The following is a 23,950-nucleotide window of genomic DNA, read 5'->3' on the forward strand; positions in this document are numbered from 1 at the left end:
AGAGCTATGAAAAAAATGTAAACCAATGCCATTATTCTCGCTACTGTGTTTTTGTTTTTGAAAAATATATATTTTTCTACAAAAGTGATATAGTAATATGTAACTAGTTGCTAAATGAATCAATATTTAAAACTTTAAAAATAGTGGCATTAGCTAATTGTTACTGTTACTGTTTTTTGTGTGTGTTTGTTTTTTAACACACGAGCTTTTTATTTAATAATAGTTGTCTGTATAATATGTTATTTCCCTCCACAGGAGAAGTATGGGGGACAGGATTTTATATATTGGAGGTGTGTTTTTTCATATTTCAATTTCAATTATTTCAATGTTATGACTAGAATATCTATAAAAATATCAGCACTAAAATGTACTGAGATTATGTGGGTGAAACAGACATTGCTTATGTACAATCTAATGGATATTCACTTACTTTATTGAGCAGTATCTTTGAGAGTAAAATAATTTAGCATGACAATAGGAATTAGATAAATATATACCTGATGATATATTAATGAATAATAATTTTGCAATAGATTTTAATTACTTGTGGCAAGAAATTTTTCAAATGGTATTTTATGGGATAACGATTGATAGGCTTTGTTTTAAGCATGCTAACTTAAAGAACTCAACATTTCTTTTCTCAAATCTCCTGAGAAAATTTTGATTTATTGATTTGTATATAGAATAAACTTATTGGCTTAAAGTTGCTGTTAGGTACCTTGGAATTGGTTCCAACCCATAGTGATCTATTGCACAACAAAAGGAAACACTGCCTGGTCCTACACCATCCTCACAATTGTTCCTGTGTTGTTCTACAATGTCCGTCGACTTCCTTGAAGGCCGTCCTCTTTGGCGCTGTCCTTCTGCTTTACAAACACACTGTTCTTCTCCATGGACTGTTCGTTCCTGAAACATGTCCAAAGTATGCAAGACTCCGTCTTGCCATCCTTGCTTCCAAGGAGCTCTCTAGGCGATACTTAGTTCAAGACAGACTTGTTTGGCAGTTCATGTTACTTTGAATATTCTTCAGCACCACAATTTGAATGCATTGATTTTTCTGTCCTTCTTTTTCAATGTCCAAATATCATATGCATACAAGGCAGTTAAAATAGCATGGCTTGCTTCAGGATTTGCGTGCCTTAGTCCTCAAACTAACACCCTTGCTTTTCAGCACTCTAAAGAGGGCTTGTCCAGCAGGTTTACCTAATGCAACCCATTTTTTTCATCTCGACTGCTGCTTTGGATCCAAGCAAGACAAAGTCCTGGATAATGTCAGTCTCTTTTTTTCTCTTATTTATCATGATGTCCCTATTGGTCAGTTTGTGACCAATTTCTGTACATTGAGTTGTCATCCATAATAAAGACTACGATCCTTGATCTTCATCTGCAAGCGTTTCAAGTCCTCCTCAGTTTCAGCAAGCAAGGTTGTGTCATCTACATATCTCAGGTTGTTAATAAGCCTCCAGTCCTGATGCCACATTCTTCTTCATATAAGCCACCTTCTCTGATGATTTTCTCAGAATATACCTTAAAGTACTCTTAGATAATTGTAAATATTGTGTAACAAAAGGAAATCAAGGATTCTGAGGCATACAGACTTTTTTTTTTTTTTGAGAGTGATGATACCAGGAGGGTGGATGGAGGGTGGGGTGGAAAGGGGAAACCGGTTACAGGAATCTACATATAACCTCCTCCCTGGGGGAAAGACAACGGAAAAGTGGGTGAAGGGAGACGTTGGACAGTGTAAGATATGACAAAATAATAATTTATAAATTATCAAAGGTTTATGAGGGAGGGGGGAGGAAAGGGAAAATGAGAGGCTGATGCTAGGGGCTTAAGTGGAGAGCAAATGTTTTGAGAATGTTGAGGGCAAGGAATGTACAAATGTGCTTTACACAATTGATGTAAGTATGGATTGTGATAAGAATTGTATGAGCCCCCAATAAAATGATTAAAAAAAGAAAATGAATTCTAGGAAGGCCACAAAAGCACTAACATACTAAGCACCTCCATGAAGCCAGTCCTTTTAGATAGTTGACATACCTTGTCACTAATTCCTCACAGGTATGCTAGAATTGAAGGGAGTATTATCCCTGTAAATGTGTAAACTGAGTTTGCAGCAATTAAACAACCCAGTCAAAGCCAAAGCCACAAAAGCTCTGACTTTTTCAGTCTATTGCACTGCCTGGGGTGAGGCGGAGGGGTAATGCGGCCTGAGTCTTAGCTCCTATCGGCATACAGACTTTTGAAGACATTATTCAAGGTCTTCTATTAGTAAACTTAGTTGTCCTGTATTCATACCTATAATGTGAGACTTTTCTGATCCATATGAAGATAGCATAATAAGTTATACTAACATGCTCATTTTTCTTGTTTTAATACCCTATAAAATATGTGGTCTTTTATACACTAGTTTAAATTATGCTGTGATTCATACTTTTTTATAGATTATGACTTACAAGTGGGCATCACAGAAGCTTTATGTAGAATGAGCACAGAAAAACAAAGACAGGAACAGGCGTGTCGGTGGTTTTCCATGGATTTTGTTGCTACTGCATTTAAAGATATTAGAGATTCCGAATTTGAAACAGTAAGTAATATAAAAATTATATAAATTACCTAAAGTTTAAAAAAATTATGTTTTTAAAAAGTCTCCTTTTCTTTAAATTAGGATTGCAGGAGATTTCTCAATCTTGTAAATGGCATGCTTGGAGACAAGAGAAGGTAAAACATGCTTATATAACCATTGAATGATAAAGAAGCAGGAATTAAGAGGAAGTACACAATATTGAATATTTATAAATTTAGCCCTGTTGCTTTATGTTAGAATGTGGAATGTGGATGGATTTACCAGAATTTACCAGTAATTACCACAATATGATTTAGTAAATGATTACACTAGTGGGCTGAGGTATCCTCACTACCCTGCTTTGCTTTTTTCTTTCAGGGGAAGAAACTCATTTTTATTTGATATTAAGCTTTTAAGGTCCAAAATTTGGTTTAGAATACTTCATAATTGTATATACTATATTCTTTTTTAAGAATTAATAAAATCTAGACAAAAATATTACATAAGTTGCCTTATCCACATACAGGAATAGAAAATTATGTGAGTCGTAGCACATAAAAATGTTCTTTTGTAGTTCACATTAACTGTCGCGAGCTTTTTTCTGAGGCTTCTTAACATTAGGAGTGGACATGGAAGGATAAGTAATGCACAGTATCACTTTAGATCATCAGGAACATTGATGGATGAGTGAGCTCGCATTTACCTTACTTACAAGAGAAATTAAAGAGCTCCATGAGTGCTAAGTACAGTAGAACCCAGCGCTCGGCCACATCAGTACTTGACATAGTCGGCTTTTGACGTGAAAATGTCAAGAAAATTTTGCATCAGCACTAGAATGAAACATTGGAATCCGACCCTACACACGTGATTTTTGTAAACAAAAGCAGTTTGGGTTTCAGTCACTGGGTGTTAGTTGGCATTGTTAGTATGTCTTGTTTAAACCTTTTGCGACTGTGTTCCAAGCATTTTGCTGTAATTTTTAGGTTTTGTGGCTTTTTGTACTGTTTTTAAATAAAAAGAACGTGGGTCCTAAGAGTTTTTTGAAAAAATCATGATAAGGAGCTGGTTAACCGTGTTATCAATATTGTTGATAAAAATCTAGTAAACGCTTTTAGAAAAACAGTTAAGGAAATGTCAACAACAGACCACATTAGACAGCTTTTTTTTTTTAGAGAAAACCAGCCAGGTCCTAGTGGGAAAAAAAAGACAAGGGGGAAAAAAACTCCTGAAAAGCAGCTATCAGTTGATTTTATGGAAGGGGATTCTCCTTCCAAACAATGACTCTCTCCATCCCTCCTCTTCACATGCATGTCCACAGATCCAGATCCTCATCAGTCTCAAGGTATGGGCTACACTTATAGTTGTTAAACTTTTTAAATGTTGTATTTCCTATTTAAATTATATTATTTAACTCCAAACTTTTTACTTTACATTTCTGTGTAATGTTTTGTATAAAAAGAGGTAAGGTTAGGGTAAAAACTTGGTTGTCGAGAACAGATTAATCCATTTTCAGTTATTTCTTATGGGAAAATTTGATTTGAAACTCGACTGCATCACACCTCAATGTTCCTTCTAGAATGGATTAGCGTTGAGGTCTGGGTTCTACTGTACACCACTTAAACCCTGGCATAACTCTGCCTGATTTCCTTTGTATCCTAGACATGACTTCTGTAGCTAGACATGATTTTGCTGTGAAAGTTTATTATGTTATTTTTTTTCTTTAACTCAAATTACTTTTTATTTCAGGGTGTATACATTTCCTTGTTTATCAGCATTTCTAGATAACTATGAAGTAAGTTATAAATACATACTTTTCGATTAAGGGTTTTTTTAATGAAAGTGTCTGAAGAATTAAGGATTACAAATGGGTAGAACATTTAAAATAGTCATAATTAGATCACAAGTACAGCTGGGATAGTGTGCTCTGTCAAACAGTGACATCAGGAGACATTTATGAAAGAGACCACCAAGAGACCAGGAAAACTTTTCAATAGAAGGGATTGACTTCTCCAAATGTTCTTCTGTTTTCTTAGTCAAGTCCATATGGATGGACTTAACCTAGCATTTTCATCTTCTTGTAACACTTAGGTGATTTGTGATTTCTTAGGGCTAGCTAATTGCTCTATAAAATTAAGGTAGCATTTACTCTGTTGTTTCTGAAGTGCTCGGAATATTACGTTGCTCTGGTCTTTCTCTCTGTTCACCTGTCACTTATGCTTTAAAAATACGAACAAAAACTCAGCCATGGCTAAACCATGGTCATAATTTTCTATTATCATTTTAAAAATCATAGTAAAACTAGTTTTACTTATTTTTTTATTAGTTACATATACCATCGGATGACAAACTTGAGGGATTTTGGATTGACTTTAACCTGGGTACCCAGACAATATCATTCTACGTTTCTGGAGATGATGTAAGCTTTAGTCCCTCTATATTTTACATATATATGTATGTTTTTTTAATTTTAAGAGTAGATTTCTCTATAATTTTTTTCTACCTATTTAATAGATTTAGATGTTAGCCTATCAAGCAAATAAAAATGAATTTAGTTTCTGATGTTTCATTATGACAAAAATTATTGATAACTTTTTAAAATCATTTTATGGGATCTTTGTATGATAACTTTTCATGTTAATCTTTTTTAACATAATTTTGTTTCGTTTTAAAATATTGGACATTTTAAGCTTTGTTTTCTTATTTTTCATTTTAACATGAGCTTAAACTTTTTGTCAGAAATAAATTACTTATTAATGACAAATGAAAATTTACATTCACATGAACTTGTCTTGAAAAGACAAGTTACTCACATATACAGAGTCACTCATAAACAGCACTAATAGATAATTGGTACTACTTTATTAATAAAAATAAAAATCAGTGATGGATTGACAATGATGGTAGTATTTGCAAGTGAATTTTTGTAATTTTCCTTCTATACTACATTATATGCTATGTTTAAACCTACCTAGTAGACAACATATTTTTTCCTGAGAAATTTTTAACCTGAGGAAAATCTTTGAGCCATTTGTTTTCCTCGCTGCTCCTGCTGCTGTTCGGTGTCATCTAATGGGTCCTGACCCATAGCAGCCCTGTGAACAGCAGAAGGACACATTGACTGATCATGGGCCAGCTTCACTATTGTTCTTGGGTTTGAGGGGTCTGAACCTATTGTTGCAGCCACTGTGTCAATACATCTCCTTGAAGATCTTACTCTCTTTTGCTGCCCTTCTACTTTGCCAACCATGATGTTCTTCTCCAGGACGAGTCGCTGCTGAAAACCTGTTTAAAGTATGTAAGAAGAAGTCTCACCAGTGTTGCCTCTATGGAACACTCTGGCTGCACTCCTTCCAAGACAGACTGGTTTGTCCTTTTGGCAGTCCATGGTACTTAGAATGTTCAGCTCCAGCACCATGATTCAAATTCATTGATCCTTCTGTCTCCTTTATTCAGTGTCTAACTTTCACATGCGTATGAGGCCATTGAAAATACCATGACTTGGGTCAGGCACACCTCAGTCCTCAAAGTAACACCCTGGCTTTTCAACACTCCAAAAGAGGTCTGTGTAGCAGATTGGCCCAATAAAATTTGTCTTTTGACCTCTTGACTGCTGTTTCCATGAACATGGGTGATGGATCCAAGAAAGTTAACAACTTCAACCTCTATTAATCATGATGTTACTTAATGGTCCAGTTGTGAGGATATTAGTCTTCACATTGAGTTGTTGTCCACACTGAAGGCTGCAATGCTTGATCGTCATCAGTGAGTGCTTCAAGTCCTCCTCACTTTCAGCAAGGAAGGTTGTGCAATCTACATATTGCAGGCTGCTAATAAGCCTTCCTCCAATCCTCATGCTACATTCTTCTTATAAGTTGGTTTCCCTAATTATCTTATATGCTCCTCATACGAATAGAATAAGAATGGTGAGAGGGAACAACTCTGTCATACATCTTTCCTGATTTTAAACATTGCAGTATTCCCGTTCCATTTGCGTAGCTGCCTCCTAATCCATGTACAAGTTATTCATGAGCACAATAGAGTACTCTGGAATTCCCTTTCTTCCCAAGGTTACCCATAGTTTTTATGATCCACAGAGTCAAATGCCTTGGATAGTAAAAAAAAAAAAACAAACAAAAAAACCACAGGTAAACATCTCTACTTTGAGCCAAGATAATAATCTAAATCAGCAGTAATATCCCTTGTTCCACAATCTAATCGCTTCTGACTCTGGCTTGAACCTCTCTCTGGCAGCTGTCTGTCAATGCCCTGCAACTCTGTTGGAATATCTTCAGTAACATTTTTCATGCATGTGATATCAATGATATTGTTCTATAATTTGAGCATTCTGTTGGGTCATTTTCTTTTGTAATGCATACAAATATGGATCTCTTCCAGTCAGTTGTCCAGCTAGCAATCTTCCAAATTTGCCAGCATAGAGGAATGAGTGTTTCCAGTGCTTCATCAGCTTGTTGAAACATTTCAGTTGATATTCCTGGAGCCTTGATTTTGGCTAATGCTTTCAGTGCATGCAACCTGAACACCTTCCTTCAATACTGTTGGTTCTTCTTGGTCCAGTGACTCTGTGTTATCTTTCCATCTTTCTTCCTCATAGCTATCCCTGGTATCTAGTAGAGTGCTTCCTTCTAGCTCAGACAGCATCATTAGTTTGCCAAAGTCTTTGTTGAGCACTGTTTACTGATCTGGTGTGGCTGATTAGGTTATTCTAAAATCTTAGTCTTTTAAATCTACTTCTGTGTAAGCTTTTTTGTTCCAGTTAAACTTTGTAGATAAACAATCAGATGCCTTGTGATTTCCAAATATCATTATTCCCTTTTATTTTAGAGTGCCTTCTTAGAATACCTGATTAAAATCTAGTTTCAATGACAGGTACTGCTTCTCAGGGTTAACAGCAGCTTTCCTAAGTGCAGATATGTCTGCGAAGTTTGTAGGAGAATCTTAACTGGATTTTTTTTTTTTCAGGAACTGCATTTTTATTTCGGGGTAAAAAATACAGTATAGGAAAGATGTGGTCCTTACTTTTCACACAATGTGGTCTAATGGATGATTCAGGCAAGAAAATAAGCAGTTAAACTATAGTATCATGTGATACAGAACATACAAAATATAGTTATAACTATTAGTGCTTGCTGTATTGTAGGCATTGATGTAGATGCTGGGACACTCTTCAAAAATGCATTTAGAGTCCTTTGGACTTCAATGGCATTAAAATAGTCTAAAGAGTCTTATAAACCCACAGTAACAGTTCTACCCTGCCCTATAGTAGCCCTGATAAGTCAGTAGTGACTCAGTGGCAGTGAGTTTGGTTTTCGTTTATGGTCCCTCTTAGCCTAGAGACTATTCTCCATTTAACTAGTTGCCATTCAGCCAATCGATTCTGACTCATGGGTGAACCCTATCTATGTCAGTAGAACTGTGTGCTCCATAGGATATATAGTGGTTGGTTTTCAGAAATAGATCACTAGGCCTTTCTTGTTAGGCACTTTTGGGTGCACTCAAACATCTGTTGTCTCTTTAATGCGGCATGCAAGGCTCTTTATATACTGACCCTGATACTTTCTCTGACATAGTGTCCCTCTATTCACTCTGCTTCAACCATGTTGTTTTAGTTTTTTTTCTTTTCCTTTAATTCATCTTAAGTTTTCCTATTTGATGGTTTTAATGCCTTGAAACACCTCTTCTAGCTCTTAATTCCTGTGAATTTTCAGCACAAATGTCACCTCCGAGTAAAGATGAGCAAATAATCCAGGAAGCTGGACTCTATGAGGGAGGACATAGCATCAGAGTTGGAGGAAAGCTTGTTAACCACCTGTGATCAGCAAAAGCACAGCCTTGCTTGATGGAAGCACTTAATGACCAACACCCAATATTACAGCTCAATGTAAAGAAATCCGAAATCCTCACAACTGGACCAGTAGGTAACATCATGATAAACATAGAAAGGGTTGAAGCTGCCAAGGTCTTCATCTTGCTTGGTTCTGCAATCAGTGTTCATGGGAGCAGCTGTTAAGAGATCAAATGACGCCTTGCATTGGGTATGTCTGCAGCACAATACCTCTTTAAAGTGTTGAAATGCAAAGATGTTTCTTTGAGGACCACAGCATGCCTGACCCAGGCCATGGTCTTTTCAGTTACCTCATATGTATGTGAGAGTTGGACCTTGACTGAGGAAGCCAAGAAGAATGGATTCATTTCCATTGTGGTGCTGGTGAAGAATATGGAGAGCAGCAAGGTCTGCCAAATGGACAACCAAGTGTCTGGGAAGAAGGAAGGCCAGAGTGTTCCTTGGATGCAAAGATGACAAGACTTCATCTCATGTTACCAAGAGAGACCAGTCCCTGGAGAAGGACGTTATGCTTGGTGAAATGGAAAGAGCAGAAAAAGAGGAAGGCACTCAAGGAGATGGACTGATGGTAGCTTCAAACACAAAAGTATGAGGTTGACACAGGACCAGGCTGCGCTTTCTTCTGTTGTACATAGAATCGCTATGAGTCAGAACAATGGGCCATTCAATGTAAAGTTACCAGCCCAGCCATTCTCATTGAGAGATACCTTGTATCTTTACCTAGTAGTATGGATGGATTGCTCAAGGGGGATTAGTAACAAGGCAGTGTGGAACAAAAGAAGGATTTTAATCTGGGGATCATCATCCAAGAGATACTTGGTATGACCTTACTAGGTACCCAACGGTCTTCTGGCTTCTGGGGATACAGTGACCATATTTGTGGACAAGCTTCTCCTCGATCTAGTAGGGTCAGATGGCTTGTGATGATCCAGGTTTGTGTCCTGGCACCATTGCGTTTGGAAGTGATTGTGGAAACAGGTGAAAAGAAAGGATTTTTTTTTTTTAACCTAGAGATTAAGTTAGAGTTGACAGGCCTTGGTGTGCTATTCATTAGAGAAAAAAAGAGGATTCATAAAATTAGAGTTAAAAAATGAACAAACAAACTCACTGCCTCTGAGTCAATGCCAACTCAGAGAAACCCTGGAAGGCAGGGGTGGAACTGCTGCCTGTGAGTTTCCGAGACTGGAACACTTTGTGGGAGTGGATGCCCTGTCTTTTCCTGATGAACAGCTGGTGGTTCCAAAATGATGACCTTGCTTTTAGCAGCCCAACTCCCAACGACTAAGCAGCAGGGCTGCTTCTGGCCCAGTGGTTCTCACCCTTCCTGGTGCTGCGACCCTTTAATGCCATCGACCTTCCTGGTATTGTGACCCCCAACCATCAAATTATTTTCATTGTTACTTCATAACTAATTTTGCTACTGTTGTGAATCAGGTGACCCCTGTGAAATGGTCATTCCATCCCCAAAGGGGTTGCTACCCACAGGTTGAGAACCGCTTTTCTAACTGAAAGATCAGCCGTTCAAAACCACCGGGAGCTCCAAGGGGAGACAGGAAATATTCTATTTGTGGCAAGAATCACAACCTCAGAAACCCAAAATGAGCAGTTCTGCCCTGTCCTAAAGGCTCACCGGGGGTCAGAATTGACTCAATGGCAGTGAGTTTTGCTTTGGATACAGCAGTTCAGCTCCCTCTTTCAGGGTTGTTGTGAGTCAGAAATGACTTACTGGCAGTGGGCTTGGTTTGGCGTTTGAGATGAATGGAGATGTTATTTATAGGAAGATATGTTTTGTAAGGAAGAAATTATGAGTTCTCCTTTGAATGTATTGATTCAGTGATTCTTGTGGGAAATTCAACTGAAGATACCTGGTGGGCTGAAGCTCAGGTGAGAGAAGCAAGCAACAAACAGCAAATTTAAAAGCCATCTGTACAGGGATGATAGTAAAGTTATGGGATTGAATGAATGCTGAGATGTGGTCTTTATAGGCGAAGTAAGAGACCACAAGGATACTTAAAGAATCAGCTTAAAGAGAATTAATTAAAAAGAGGTGTAGTTTTAATAAGAAAATGGTCCACAAGTACAACTTAGGGGGCTGACCCCTGAAAGAGCAGTTTTACTTAAGTGATGAGGTACCAAGCACTCCTAGCAACATGAATTCTTTGGTAAAGATCTCAAGGGAGGGTCCTGGAGTAACTAGAGGAGGGACTGTTGTCAGTTGTTTCCCATCATATGTATGGATTGTGCTAAGAGTTGTATGAGCCCCCAATAAAATGATTTAAACACATACACACAAATAAGAGCATTGAAACCGGTTGGTGAGCCTTCAGAGGGAGAGAGGAGACAAAGTAGGAGCTCTGTGCTGAAAGGGGTGTGTGAGTGGAGCTGAAAACAGCTGGGAGCAAAGGGAATATGTTTTTTTTAATCTAACATTTTCCATAATTTTTTAAAGACAAGGGCAGTGAAACAGGTGTAATGGGCTCAATATCTGAGTGTCACTTTGATCTTAGTAGCCGATAGCACCAGTGGCTGCAGAGTATACCAGAGGCATGTACCTCAAAGGAGCACCTTTTACACGAAGGGATAAATAGACTGCTGAGAGCTTTGGGAAGGGATGGAAATACAAAACCGTCCTGTTGCTGAGGTTTTTAGGTTTGGAAAAGCCTGTATATTAAAGGATAAGGGTTGTAAAGATGGCGAAGCCTTGAGACAGTAGTTAAAATTCAGATGGGGGGTGGGGGGGAGACTAGAGGGAGTTAATGAGAAGATTGGGTGTTTGGGAGACTTCTATAGAATAAGTGGCCCTTCGACAGAAAAGTGGGTGAAGGGAGATGTCGGACAGAGTAAGATGTGACAAAATAATATATAAATTATCAAGGGTTCATAAGGGAGGGGGAAGGGAGGGGAAAATGAGCTGATGCCCAGGGACTTACGTGGAGAGCAAATGTTTTGAGAATGATGAGCGTAACGAATATACAAATGTGCTTTTTCTAATTGATGTATGTATGGATTGTGATAAGAGTTGTATGAGCCCCAGTAAAATGATTTATTTAAGTAAGCTAAACTTAAATAACAGAAGAACTGGATCTGTTTTCCTCGAGCTTGCTGAAAGGTTTTAGGGTCCCATCTTTTAGGCATGGTGTCTAATTTTAGGACTTTATTTGTGAGCTCTGCTTTACTTTGAACATACAAGGAAAATCATTTTAGGTTATTTTTCACATGCATCCAGGGATTGAATCTAAGGACAATCTGTAAGTATTGTGGTTCCATGCCCTGGGAACTGGTTTAGTGGAAATTGGGGGATGAACATCACTTCCTAAAACATTTCAAGGGAAGAAATGATAGGGGTTATGAATTTTTTAAAAGATAACCTCATAAATATCATAGAAAGGAATTTTGTTCAAGAATAGAAAACTAAAATTTGTCAGTGACATCACTTTCTTGAACATGTAGTGAACTTGTGATGCACACATGTCATGTCATCAGTTTATGCATTGACTTTCAGAGAAAAAAATGTGTATGTCTACTGAGTATTAATTATATTTAGTTTTAAAAAATCCTTTTGGTTTATATAACCCACAACCTGTGTATAAAGAACTTTTAAGTCAGAAATAGCTTATTAGCATCTGTTTATCCACCTATTCATTGTCAAATCTTGTGTTTGTTTTTTAATTTAAGGAACATCAGTGGGAAGCAGTCACTGTGCCTGAGGAATTAGTGCAGCTCTATGGTATTGAAGGTACTGCACTTGTTTCCTGCGCTTCACATGGAACAGACATTGCATGCTTTCCAAGATAACAAAAGAGATAACTGGAACCCAAATCAGCATTTTCTTATGTTCATACTCAAAGTTGGTAGTTCATTATCTGGAGTTCCCCAACCCTGTACTCCCACCCTAATTATCAGCTCCCCGACCCCACGCTACTTATTTTCTTCCCTGTCTACTCTGAGCCCGTTGACCTCTCCTTTGGCAGTACCTTCAAGGTTCTTTCTTCCATCCCATTTGGTTGACTTAATCCAAAGGGTTGTTTCTGTACCTCTGTAACTGCAATTGCTTGAATTGTAGCTCCATAATCTTACAACTCAGTAGATTGGTACTACTATAAATTCAAACATTAAAGCCTATTCTGATCACTTTGATAAATTATATAGTGGTATGCTTGTTTTTTATTTGCCTTTCCCTAAGAACTAATGACATTGAACACTTTTTCATGTATTTATTGGCAAATTCATGCATGATGTTTTATGAAGTGTCTACAGTTTGTACATATTTTCCATTTTGGGACTGTGTTTTTTATTACTGAGTTTTTCTAAGGAGTAAGTTTTTAGCTACTCTTGTGTCCTGGGTGCCAGTCTTTTGATAGAGAAAGGTGTCCGGGGTCTTGCTGATTTTCTTAATAGTGTCACTGATAGCCAGAAGTTTTAAAATATAGTCAATTTTCCTTTATAGTTATGTTACTTCTAAAACCTAAGAAATATTTCCCTACTGCTGTGTTTAAAATGGTCTCTGATTTTTGTATAGGAAATAAGTGATTTTAACTTCATATGTTTAAGTCTGTGATTCATCATAAATAAATGTTTGGTTATGGTATGGGATAGGAGTTGAGGTTCATTTAAATATATGGATACATGTGTGGTTATTATAGCTCTGTTTATTGAAATCCTTCCCCCGCTGGATTTCGTTTGATCCTTTTAATGGTAATCAAATGAGTTCTTGGGGGTGAGTCTATTTCTTTGTGCTCTGTCTTGTTCTTCTCTGATGCTCGTGCCTTTTATTGCACTCTCTTGCATTATTGAGATGAACTGGAACCTCCAGTACAATAATGACATGGATAAGGGAAAAAGAAACTTGCCATCAGACAGATTTTGACTCATGATGACTGGTGTTTCAGAGAAGAACTCTGTTCCTTGGGGTTTTCAATATTAAAAGTAGTTTGTGTGGACATTTTTGCCGAGTTCTTGGCATGTATATTAGCCAAAGTCAACATACCTAAATATATGTGTACCTCATCACCACAGTCATGTTAACAGACTTTGTCAGATGCCATTAGGCAGCTCTGACTCACAGCAACTCCAGAACGAAATCCTGTCCAATCTTCTGCCGCCCTCATAACTGTTGCTACGTTTGAGTCATTGTTGCCACTATAACAGTCTGTCTCATTGCGAATCTTCCTCTTCTTTGATTACCTTCTGTTTGTATTAGAGCTTAAATCCCACGCATCCGTTTTCAGAAGGCTAGAGATTGCAGTGACAGCCAAAAATTCATTTGAGTGTCCCCATATAGAGTAAGCCTCTCACATTCTTTCTGATCATTAACCAAGAATGTAGGTCATCGTGGCCTCAAGCAGAGTGCCTACAGGCTCTTGAGGGCTTGCTTGGGTGTGTCCCTGATGGACATCACTCTACTAGGAACAGTATAGGGTCACACAGTCATATGTCATGCCCTCTTAGACGCACCCTGATTACCTTGGTTGGAATTTTGTAAGCCCAGGACCAATCTTGTAAGCTCTTCTATCTAACATGATGTACATGACCCAATCATGGCCCTGTTCCTGCTTCTGTAGTCTAACCTGTAACTGCAATGTGTTGCTCTACTACCAATCATGAATTTGTGACAGTGGGACTTAACTAGTGTCCCAATTGTGAATCCTTAGGAACCATCTTGACTTTGTGCTAATGGCCTCCCTCATCCACATGATGTGTTTCTTGTCTTTGTATTATTTTTTTTAATTTAAGACCCAATAAATATTTTCCATAAATTATATTTGAGGTAGAGCTCCTTTTTGTAACCTAAGACATTAAGACAAGGTCTCTTCATACTCAATTCTGAAGAACATTTGGGCTCTGCTTCCTGCCAACACAGCTCTGTTTCTTCTTCTGTCAGTCTGTGGTGATGTATTCTGTACTCTTTGGCAACACCAGAATTTAAATGCAGCTGTTCCTTGGAGTCAAACACATTAGTTGTCCCTAAAAGTTCATAGTGTACTTCCTCCACCCATCCCCAGGCAATTTCCCATCCTTTTCCTTCACTTTTAAGTTTGCATTTTCTAAAATTTTATGTAAGTCAAACCACACAGACAGTTTTAGTTTTTATCTGGATATTTTCATCATATATACAAGTAAGTCAAAAGGTTGTGCTACAAAATCATGCCAACCTGTATTAAATAAAAATATCTAATTGTGAAGCTATTGTTTTTCAATATATCCTCTAACTAGAACTGTACACTCCTAAAGAGTTTGTTTCCATATTTCTAACCCGACACCAAAGAATTGTGTTCTTCGATTTACATTAAGTCAAAGTGACAGTTGGAGTATCCTTAAGGGATGCATATAATGTTCCTATGTAATGTTTTGTGTTTTGAGAACAAAAAGTAGTCTGAAGAACCAAGATTTAGTTACAGAATTGATGGAATAAAGTTTTCCAGTGGCATTCTCTTAGGACAGCCCTATTACCCTTGATGAATGAGCACTGTTGTTATGGAAAAATTTCCTTGGTCCAATTTCCCTGGCCTTTTTCTCACTGCTGGAAAAATTCAATTTTTATTCAAATTTTTCATAAGCCCCCATGATCACCCTATGTCCTTTGAGAAAATCAATGGAAGTCACCCCTTTTAATTGCAATCACTATAACTTTTTGAGCTGTTCTCTGTCCTTAACTTAACTGGCCCAACAGATTCCCCCTCCCCCCCAGAAGACACTGCATCGACTGGCATTTATTATTTATTTATTTATCTCTCTATTGATTTATGCGCCCTAATGAGACTGTTGTTCAGCCCTGTCGAGTCAGTTCTGACTCATAGCAAGCCTGTGTATAACAGCAAAACAACCTGGTCTGTGCCGTCCTCAACATTGGAGTGTGTGAGCCCATTGCTGCAGCCATCAGATGAATCCATTGAATTGAGGATCTTGATTTTTACTTACCTTCCACCAAGCATGGTGTCCTTCTTTAAGGACTATTCTTTCCTGATAATATGTTCAAAGTATGCACGACAAAGTCTGCCATCCTCAGCTCTAAGGAGCATTCTGGCTGTGCTTCCTCAAGTACAGATGGATTAGTTCTGGCAGAACTCAAAGTTGTATTATTCTTCCCAACATCACGCTTAAAATGCTTTAATTCTTCTCCACCTTCCTTATTCATTGTCCAGCTTTCACATGCATGAGATGATTGAAAATAGCATGGCATGGGTTAGGCATACCTTAGTTCTCAAAGTGACATCTTTGCACTTCACACTTGATAGGATCTTGTGCAGCAGATTTACCCATGCAGTGCATCATTTGATATTTGAATGCTGCTTCCATGATTATTAATTGTGGCACCAGATAAAATGAAATCCTTAACAACTTCAGTATTTTTTCTCAGTTCATCATGCTGTTACCTGTTGGCTCAATTGTGGGTATTTTGTTCTCTTTACATAAAGTCGCCATGATGAAGGCTACAGCCTTTGACCGTCATCTGAAGTAATTGCTTCAAGTTCTCCTTGCTTTCTGCAAGCAAGATTGCGTTTCTCAGGTTTTTAATGAACCTTCCTCCAATCCTTTATGCCACATTCTTCTTCTTAGAGTCCAGTTTCTTGAATAATTTGCTCCGCATAGAGGTTGAATAAGTAGAGGTCAAATAATTTGCTTAACATAGCAGCTGAGAGAAGGTCTCTGCAGCCATCTGCTGGTGGCAGAGATATGTTTAAGCACATCTTGTTTGGAATAAACCTATTCATGTAGGAACTGAAACCCTAGAAGTGATAACTTTTTGACTCACCCCTCTATAAATGTTTGATTTAGCCCTGTTATATGTATCAATATTTTATTACTGTTTATTCTTTTTTAAACTGTTCAGTAGGATTCAATTGTATGGACCTCCTTCAATTAGTCTATCCAATTATTTATGGATAAACATTTAGAATGTTGTCAGGTGTTTTGGATACTTTTTTTAAAAAGTTATCATGAATATTCTCATGGGTACATGCTCTTATATCTTTCAGGAGGATATATTTCACTTTTTAAGAAATTGCTAACCTGTTGTCCTAAGGAGTTTTACCGTTTTACTTTCTCACCATTAGGATAGAGTTCCATTTGTTCCACATCTTTGATGACTTTCCTGTAGTCATCCTACCTTCTTCATTTAGTGTGTTGGCTGGAATGTTCCATGCAGTGTTGTGATCTCTCTGTGCTTATCTGATCCAGCATTAGAGAAGATGCATTCTTGTTCCACCAAGTTGTGAAATAGCCAGCTCTCATTTCCCTAGATGCCCTCTAATCAGGCTGAAGAAATGCCCTTCCCTTACTATTTAGCTGCTGGTTTGATCATAAATAGATGTTAGATTTTGGAAAGTGCTTTATATATTTTTGTTATTATATTTTTCCTTCTGTGGTCCCTTAATATGATAAAATACATTGATTTTAAATGTTAATTCAGCTCTGCATTCTGTGATAAATCCCATGTGGTTGTATAGCAGTATCCCTCCATTGTCATTAGAATTGATTTATAAACATTTTATGAATTTTTTTTTTCTGTTGTCTTTTTATTGTCATTGGAATTCTGGTTTTGTTGTTAGTCTATGTTCTGGCAAGGGGCTTCTGAGGAACCAGTCCACATGAGAATGGCCACCGCTGCCTCAGACTCCCCTTTAACAGTTACGCTCTGTCAGTACACTGACTAAGGGTTTTTTATTAAGATTTCCCTACTTTTCACATTGTTGACTGCACTTTCAATTCTTAAATCTCTTCTTCTTAAATTTTCAGCCAAGCTGTAGGTGCACATATGAATAATACACTAAACCACGTACACATCTCTACCCTAGGACTCAGGTCTGAAACTAAACTCATCACTCCTATTCCCTATCTTGGTGAATAATAAGCTACCTGGTTCCCCGAATATCCTGAGTTTGCCTTCTGCCTCAAAGAATAATTTTCTGTATTCATTTCTGCCTCTTTAACACCTTTTGACTATCTACTTTGGTTTCATATCACCACTCATGTAGCGCTCTGCCATCACTTCCTGATTAAATCCTCTGCCATTGGGTTCTACCTAAACATGGCTGCACGTCGTTAGATTAAAAAAATCCACTTAATATTTTTATGACATTTTAATGATTTATTTGCTAACAACAGACTCCTAATTTATAAGAATATTTTTATTTTAAAAAATACATTTTTTACTGTGTTAAAATTTTACATTTTAAACATGACTTTGCAGAGTGGAGCATACTCTTAAAATCATGTCAGTACCAAATTAAAAAAACAAACAAACTCACGGCCATCAAATTTATTCTGACTCATAATGATCTTGTAGGGTTTCCAGAATGGCCCCTGTGGGTTTGCTCGACTGTCACTTGATGGGAGTGGAAAGCCTGGTGGCTCTCCCTTGGAACAGCTGGTGGTTTCAAACTGATGACCTTGAAGTTTACAGCCCAAAGTGTAACCACAGGGCTCCTCATGTCAACTCACAGCCATCAGGGCTCCTCATGTCAGTTCACAGCAAGATACAGAGAAAAACAATGTTTATCAAAGGAATATAACCATCAGCAAAACTATCCATATTCTAATTGTCATTTTGTTACATATGTTCTAATTGCCAACCTCCAAATCTGAAGCATTATCATCTTCAAAGTCACCTAAACCTTTCTCTGAATCTTGGAAACTTGAACTTGTTATTCCTATTACTCTGAAGTTTCATGACCACACTTATAAAAATAAGACCCAAACCTTCTTGGTGACCATTAGTGAGAATCTGAAGATGTTCTAGCCAGTTAGTCGGAATGTGGCCATGGAGTTGCTTGCAGAGTGATTTTCCTTCTGAGAGTGGGCCTCTTCCTCAGGATGCTCTCTTCCTGCTCCAAGTAACTGTGTGCCCTGGGGCAGAGCAGACGTGCAGAATCTCGGCCAACAGCAGAGCACCACCAGAGGGAGGAAAGGATTGTGGTGGTCCCTGATGCTGGCCCTGCACTCCATAATACACCCTAAATAACTGGGTGTCAGGTAATTTTTTGGTAACTTGTTTAGTGAGGGAAAGAAGTGGAATGCCCCGACTATACATGATGTTTCCACCTTCATGATAAATTGAGAATAAGTATTTTTTTAACCTCACAATTTCCTGACACTCAAGAATTGTCAAATGTTATTTTTATTTACTATGAATCACATGTATAGCAACTGGATTTAATAGCGTGTTGAAATAGATTCAAATGCCTAGAAATATAACTAGCCTTTTTAGTTAACGAAACAGCTATTTCACTCCAGAAATATTAAATATCCAATAGTACAAGAAATATTAAGAATCTGTTAGGTTCCAGAATCTATTTTGTGTTTTATCTCATAAGCTATCATATTTCCCTTAATTTATAGATCTAGAAATGAGAATCTGAAAGGTAAACTGACTCAGTAGCTATTTAGTCCAGAGTGCTTAATTTTGAAACAGAAATTTTAAAAATTTTAATGCTGATTCAATTAACTTTAAAATTAGTATTGTATGCTTGTCTTATTTATAATTACTTATTGAACATATCACAGATGTAAACTAATAAATATTTCTTTGTATACAGTGAGAGAGGAGAAGCTGCTACTTAGAATAATCCTGAAAAATGTAATACAGATTAGTAAAAGAGATGGAAAAGAACTGCTTTTCTCCTTTGCTGAGTCAGTTGACATCATCAATGTGATTCAAAAAGTTTTTGGTACAAAGAAGTATAAAGTAAGTTTTAAGTTACCCTTAATCCATAATTGAAAACTGTTTCAGTTGGATTGCAAGTTTCTTTGTTGTTGTTTTCATTTTTCTTTTTAAATTTCTTAAAACTAAATGTAAACTTTAGATTTTTAAAGGTATTTTAGAATAACCATCAGCTTGTTGATCTACAAAGAGTCATATTTAAAGTATTATTGTGGAGGATTTAGAGAAGGTACTATCAAATATTGTAGAAGACATTAGGAGGCAGAAATTAATTACCTGAGAAGCTGTAATGCCAATTTATGTGATGCTTTATGGAGATACTCTGTCAACAAATTTGGTTACTGAAAAGGATTTTTGTTAGAAAATACTTGGAGAAAAACTTAGTAAAGAACGCTTGCCCCACTGCCATTTAGTTGATTCTGGACAGAGTAGAACTACTAGAGGTCTCCACGAGTGGCGATGTTGAGAGAGTAGACCATTTCCCCTTCCTCCCACAGAGTGGCTGGTCCTTGTTGTTAGCACCCAATACTTAGCCCATTGTGTCCCCATGCCTCGGTTAAGAGCGCTTGTGGAAAAACAACCAAGATAGCAAGCTAAGGAGACTGGTTAATTGGAATCATTGGAGTCTGTTGAGAATAGTATTAACATGTGCAAAACAATTTTTAAGTTAATTTGGGAATTTTAAAAGAAACATAAAATAATTGCATTAAGTAGAAAGAATTAGAAGAAAATGACACTACTTTAATTTAATTTTAGGAATTTGCAAAGAAGCAAAGTGCTTCAGTTGCCAAAACATCGGTGCACATACTTTTTGATGCAAGTGGATCACAGGTATGTCTCCAGCTCATTTTTTTATCAGTGAACTAAGCCTCGTCCTAGAAAACAGGCAAGTAATAAAGCTGATATTGTAGAGTGAATTCTCTCACAAAATTTTGACTTAATACAATAAAATATATATGATTCTTTAGCATGCTATTTCTAGTACACCAGAGGCACCATGGAAGAAAGGCCTGGTGATCTACTTTAGAACACTCAGCTACTGACAGTCCTGTGGAACCCAGTTGTATTCTGAGAGTTATGGGTCTGCTGTGAGTTGAGGTTGACTCGGGGGCAACTGGTTAATGACCAGTTCATTACAGAGAATGTACAGCAAATAATAGAAAGTTGTGGTAACCTTGGAAAGGACACTGTGCTCAGTAAAATAGAGAAGCAGCAAAAAAGAGGAAGACCCTCAGTGAAATGGGTTAACAACGGTGGCTGCAATGATGGCCTTAGCATAGGAACCGTTGTGAGGACCTGCAGTGTTCCATTCTGTTGTGCATAGGGTTGCTATGGATTGGAACTGACTCAGTGGCACCCGGCAACAAGGACATATGCATGGACCTGGTCTGCTGGAATTCGTAGTGGACTACATTGACTACAGGTGTGGGAAAGGCAACAGAGAAGGTTACCATCAGCTTGAATAAGTCCAAGACTGACTAGAGAGCATACTATCAATTTATCCTATGAAAGCTCAGGTTGAAGGTGCTAAGTAGTAAAAGAAGTCCTCAGGAGTCAAAATACAACCTTTCGTATGTCCCACCTGAAATTGGCAACTATTTCAAGAACAGATTTGCTGCACTGAACACTAATGACAGAAGTGTAAAGAAGTGTGGGAACATACATGAAGAAAACAAAGGGCTGGGGTGGAAACGGGGAACCAATTACAAGGATCTATGTATAACCTCCTCCCTGGGGGATGGCCTACAGAAAAGTGGGTGAAGGGAGATGTCAGACAGTGTAAGACATGACAAATTAATAATGTATAAATTATCAAGGGTTCGTGAGGAAGGGGGAAATGAGCTGATACCAAGGGCCCAGGTAGAAAGAAAATGTTTTGAGAATGATGGTGGCAGCAAATGTACGAATGTGCTCGACACAATGGATGTATGGATTGTGATAAGAGTTGTATGAGCCTCATTAAAATGATTCAAAAAACAACTTGCTCTCAAATGTAGAATAGCTACAGCAAAAGGAAGAAGTGATGAAATAAAAGACTTAAACAGAAGATTTCAAAGAACAGTTTGGGAAGACAAAGGATCAGAATGAAATGTGCAAAAACAACTCAAGTTTTTAGATGACATATTAAAGGAATGAAATGTGCAAAAACAATTTAAGTTTTGAGTTGACATATTAAAGGGTTCTAGGGACAAAATATTGAATGATGCAAGGTAGAAGGAATACAGATACAGTCACTGTACCTAAAACAAAAAAACCTGATCGACATTCAGTCATTTGAAGAGGTAATGTGGTCAAGAACTGATGGTATTGAAGAAAAATTCTGATCTGTGCTGAAGGCGTTAGATGAAAACAAGGGTCCAGGATTTGATGGAACACCAATGTCAGTGGTTGGACATGTTGATGCAGTGCTGGAAGCACTTACAGTTTTATGCCAAACATTTGGAAGACACCTGTCTGGCCAACCAACTGGGAGAGACTCATAGTTGTGCCTATTTCAAGGAAAGGAACCCACAAAATGTGGAAATTGTTGAAAATATAATTAATGCAAGTAAAAATTTGAAGATAATTTAAAATGGTTTCAGTAATACAGCAGCAGAGAGAGAGCTGCCAGAAATTCAAGCCAGATTCAGAAGAGGATGTGGAAGGAGAGACCTGTGTGGTTGTTAGATGAATTTGACTGAAAGTAGAGAAAAGGTGTTTACTTGTTTTTTATTGGCCATCCAAAGCCACTTGACTGTGAATTACAAGCAAGTGGACAACTTTGTAAAGAACGGGGATTCCAGAACACTTAATTGTGCTCATGCAGAACCAGTGCATAGATCAAGAGGCAGTGCTTTGAATAGAAGAAAGGGATACTGTATGGTTTAAGATCAGGAAAGGTGTACATCTCATCTGTATGCTGAGTAAATAGTCTGAAAAACAGCTATGGAGAAGAATGCAGCATCAGGTTTGGGGGAAGGTCAACATTGGTTACTGAAAAGCTAAAGGGATTTGAAGCATTTACTGTTGAACATCAAAAACTGCAGCCTTCAGTACAGATTATAACTCAGACAATAAAATTCTCACAACTGGACCCAATAGACAATATCAAAAGGAAAAAGAGAAAAGATACAAGTTGTCAAGAATTTCACTTGGATCAACTCTCATGGATCCAACAGTCAAGAAATCAAGTGATGCGTTCCTGCTTTGGGCAAATCTGCACCTTTTTAAGGTGTTAAAGAGCAAAGATGTCACTTTGAGGATTAAAGGGTGCCTACGTGTGGTAGTAACCTAGGTTTATGTCAACTTTAAGGTATATATAGTGTAGGGGTGGTATCCAACCCATCAATCAGGTCACAGCCTTCTCATAAGTAGGGCCTTAGGAACCCCCCCCCCCCCCCCCCCGCCTCTCTCTTCCTTCACCTTCCTGCTTGCTGGCCACCCTGAGAGCTGTTGGAGCTCTGCTATATTTCCACCAACCTTGAATCCACACAACTCTGCACCCACCAGCCTATGAACTTCCTGCATTCTGCATCATTGGCTTCATGAGTATGAAGAGGGAATTATGGACTAGTGTCAGACTTAAGGGCTTGAGTGGGTTGGGGTGTTGTACTAGGCAGAATTTCCTAGAGAAGCAAAACCAGGACACTTAAGATTATATATAAATGGATACTTTCCCAGGGAATACTTAAAATAGACTTTGGGGCCAGGGTGTGGCACCCCATCAGACTCAACCTGAAAACACTCCTAAAGGTCAATAAACAGACCTTGAACTATTTACAGGTTTTCTTGGTCATTGTTTTTGTTGTTGTTTTGTTTTCTTTTGTTGCTCTGTTTAGTTCTGTCTTGTTTTGTGCATATTATTATCTCTGCAGGTCTTTCTAGATAAGATAGAGGGAATGAACAATCTGGAGGAGAAAACAACGGAATCAACGGTTTCAGGGGGACATGGGAGAGGAGGGTGGCAGGTGAAAGGAAGTGGGTGTTAACAAACCTAGGGACAAGGGAACAAGTGATCCAAAATCAGTGGTGAGGAGGATGTAGGAGGCCTGGTAGGACTTGATAAAAGACTGTAATCCAGAGGAATTACTGAAACCCAAATGAAGGCTGAGCATGATAGTGGGACAAGAGGAAAGTAAAGGGAAATAGAGAAAGAACTAGGAGGCAAAGGGAATTTATAAAGGTCTAAATACAGGCATGTACATATGTAAATATATATATGATGGGGAAATAGATCTATGTGCATATATTTATAGGTTTAATATTAAAGTAGCAGATGAACATTGGGCCTCCACTGAAGGTACTCCCTCAGTGCAACATTTTGTCCCATTAAACTGGCATTCCATGATGCTCACCTTCCCGACACGATCACTGAAGACAGGTGCATAAGCAAATGTGGTGAAGAAAGCTGATGGTGCCCAGCTATCAAAAGAGATAGCGTCTGGAGTCTTAAAGGCTTGAAAATAAAACAAATGGCCATCTAGCTCAGAAGCAACAAAGCCCACATGGAAGAAGCACATGAGCCTGTGCAGATTTGTAAGGTGTCAATGGGAGCAGGTATCAGTCATCAAAGAAGAAAAAAAATCATCATTTTGAATGAGGGAGAGTGCAGAGTGGGGACCCAAAACCCATCAGACAACTGGACATCCCCTAACAGAAGGGTCGCGGGGAGGAGACAAGCCAGTGAGGGTGCAGTATAGTAGCAATGAAACATACAACTTTCCTCTAGTTCTTAAGTGCTTCCATCCCAATTCTACCTTACAAATCTGGCTAGACCAGAGGATGTACACTGGTACAGATAAGAACTGGAAACATGGGGCATCCAGGACAGATGGACCCCTCAGGACAGTGGAGAGAGTGGGGATACCAGAGGGGTGGA

At 38.1% G+C, this 23,950-nt stretch overlaps 1 protein-coding gene across 1 annotated transcript in view; it reads left to right on the forward strand.

The window, feature by feature from the left end:
* SYCP2 (synaptonemal complex protein 2) overlaps window positions 1-23,950 on the forward strand; it is a 77,283-nt gene that overhangs the window by 9,978 nt on the left and 43,355 nt on the right. The window contains exons 8-15 of the mRNA XM_075527682.1: window positions 256-290; window positions 2,448-2,590; window positions 2,672-2,724; window positions 4,316-4,361; window positions 4,893-4,985; window positions 12,108-12,168; window positions 18,968-19,116; window positions 19,849-19,923. Of these exons, the coding sequence (XP_075383797.1) occupies window positions 256-290; window positions 2,448-2,590; window positions 2,672-2,724; window positions 4,316-4,361; window positions 4,893-4,985; window positions 12,108-12,168; window positions 18,968-19,116; window positions 19,849-19,923 (655 nt within the window). The remainder of the gene's footprint in view (window positions 1-255; window positions 291-2,447; window positions 2,591-2,671; window positions 2,725-4,315; window positions 4,362-4,892; window positions 4,986-12,107; window positions 12,169-18,967; window positions 19,117-19,848; window positions 19,924-23,950) is intronic.

Source organism: Tenrec ecaudatus, chromosome 12 (assembly GCF_050624435.1).
Source record: "Tenrec ecaudatus isolate mTenEca1 chromosome 12, mTenEca1.hap1, whole genome shotgun sequence".
In the NCBI taxonomy this organism is placed as follows: Eukaryota; Metazoa; Chordata; class Mammalia; order Afrosoricida; family Tenrecidae; genus Tenrec; species Tenrec ecaudatus.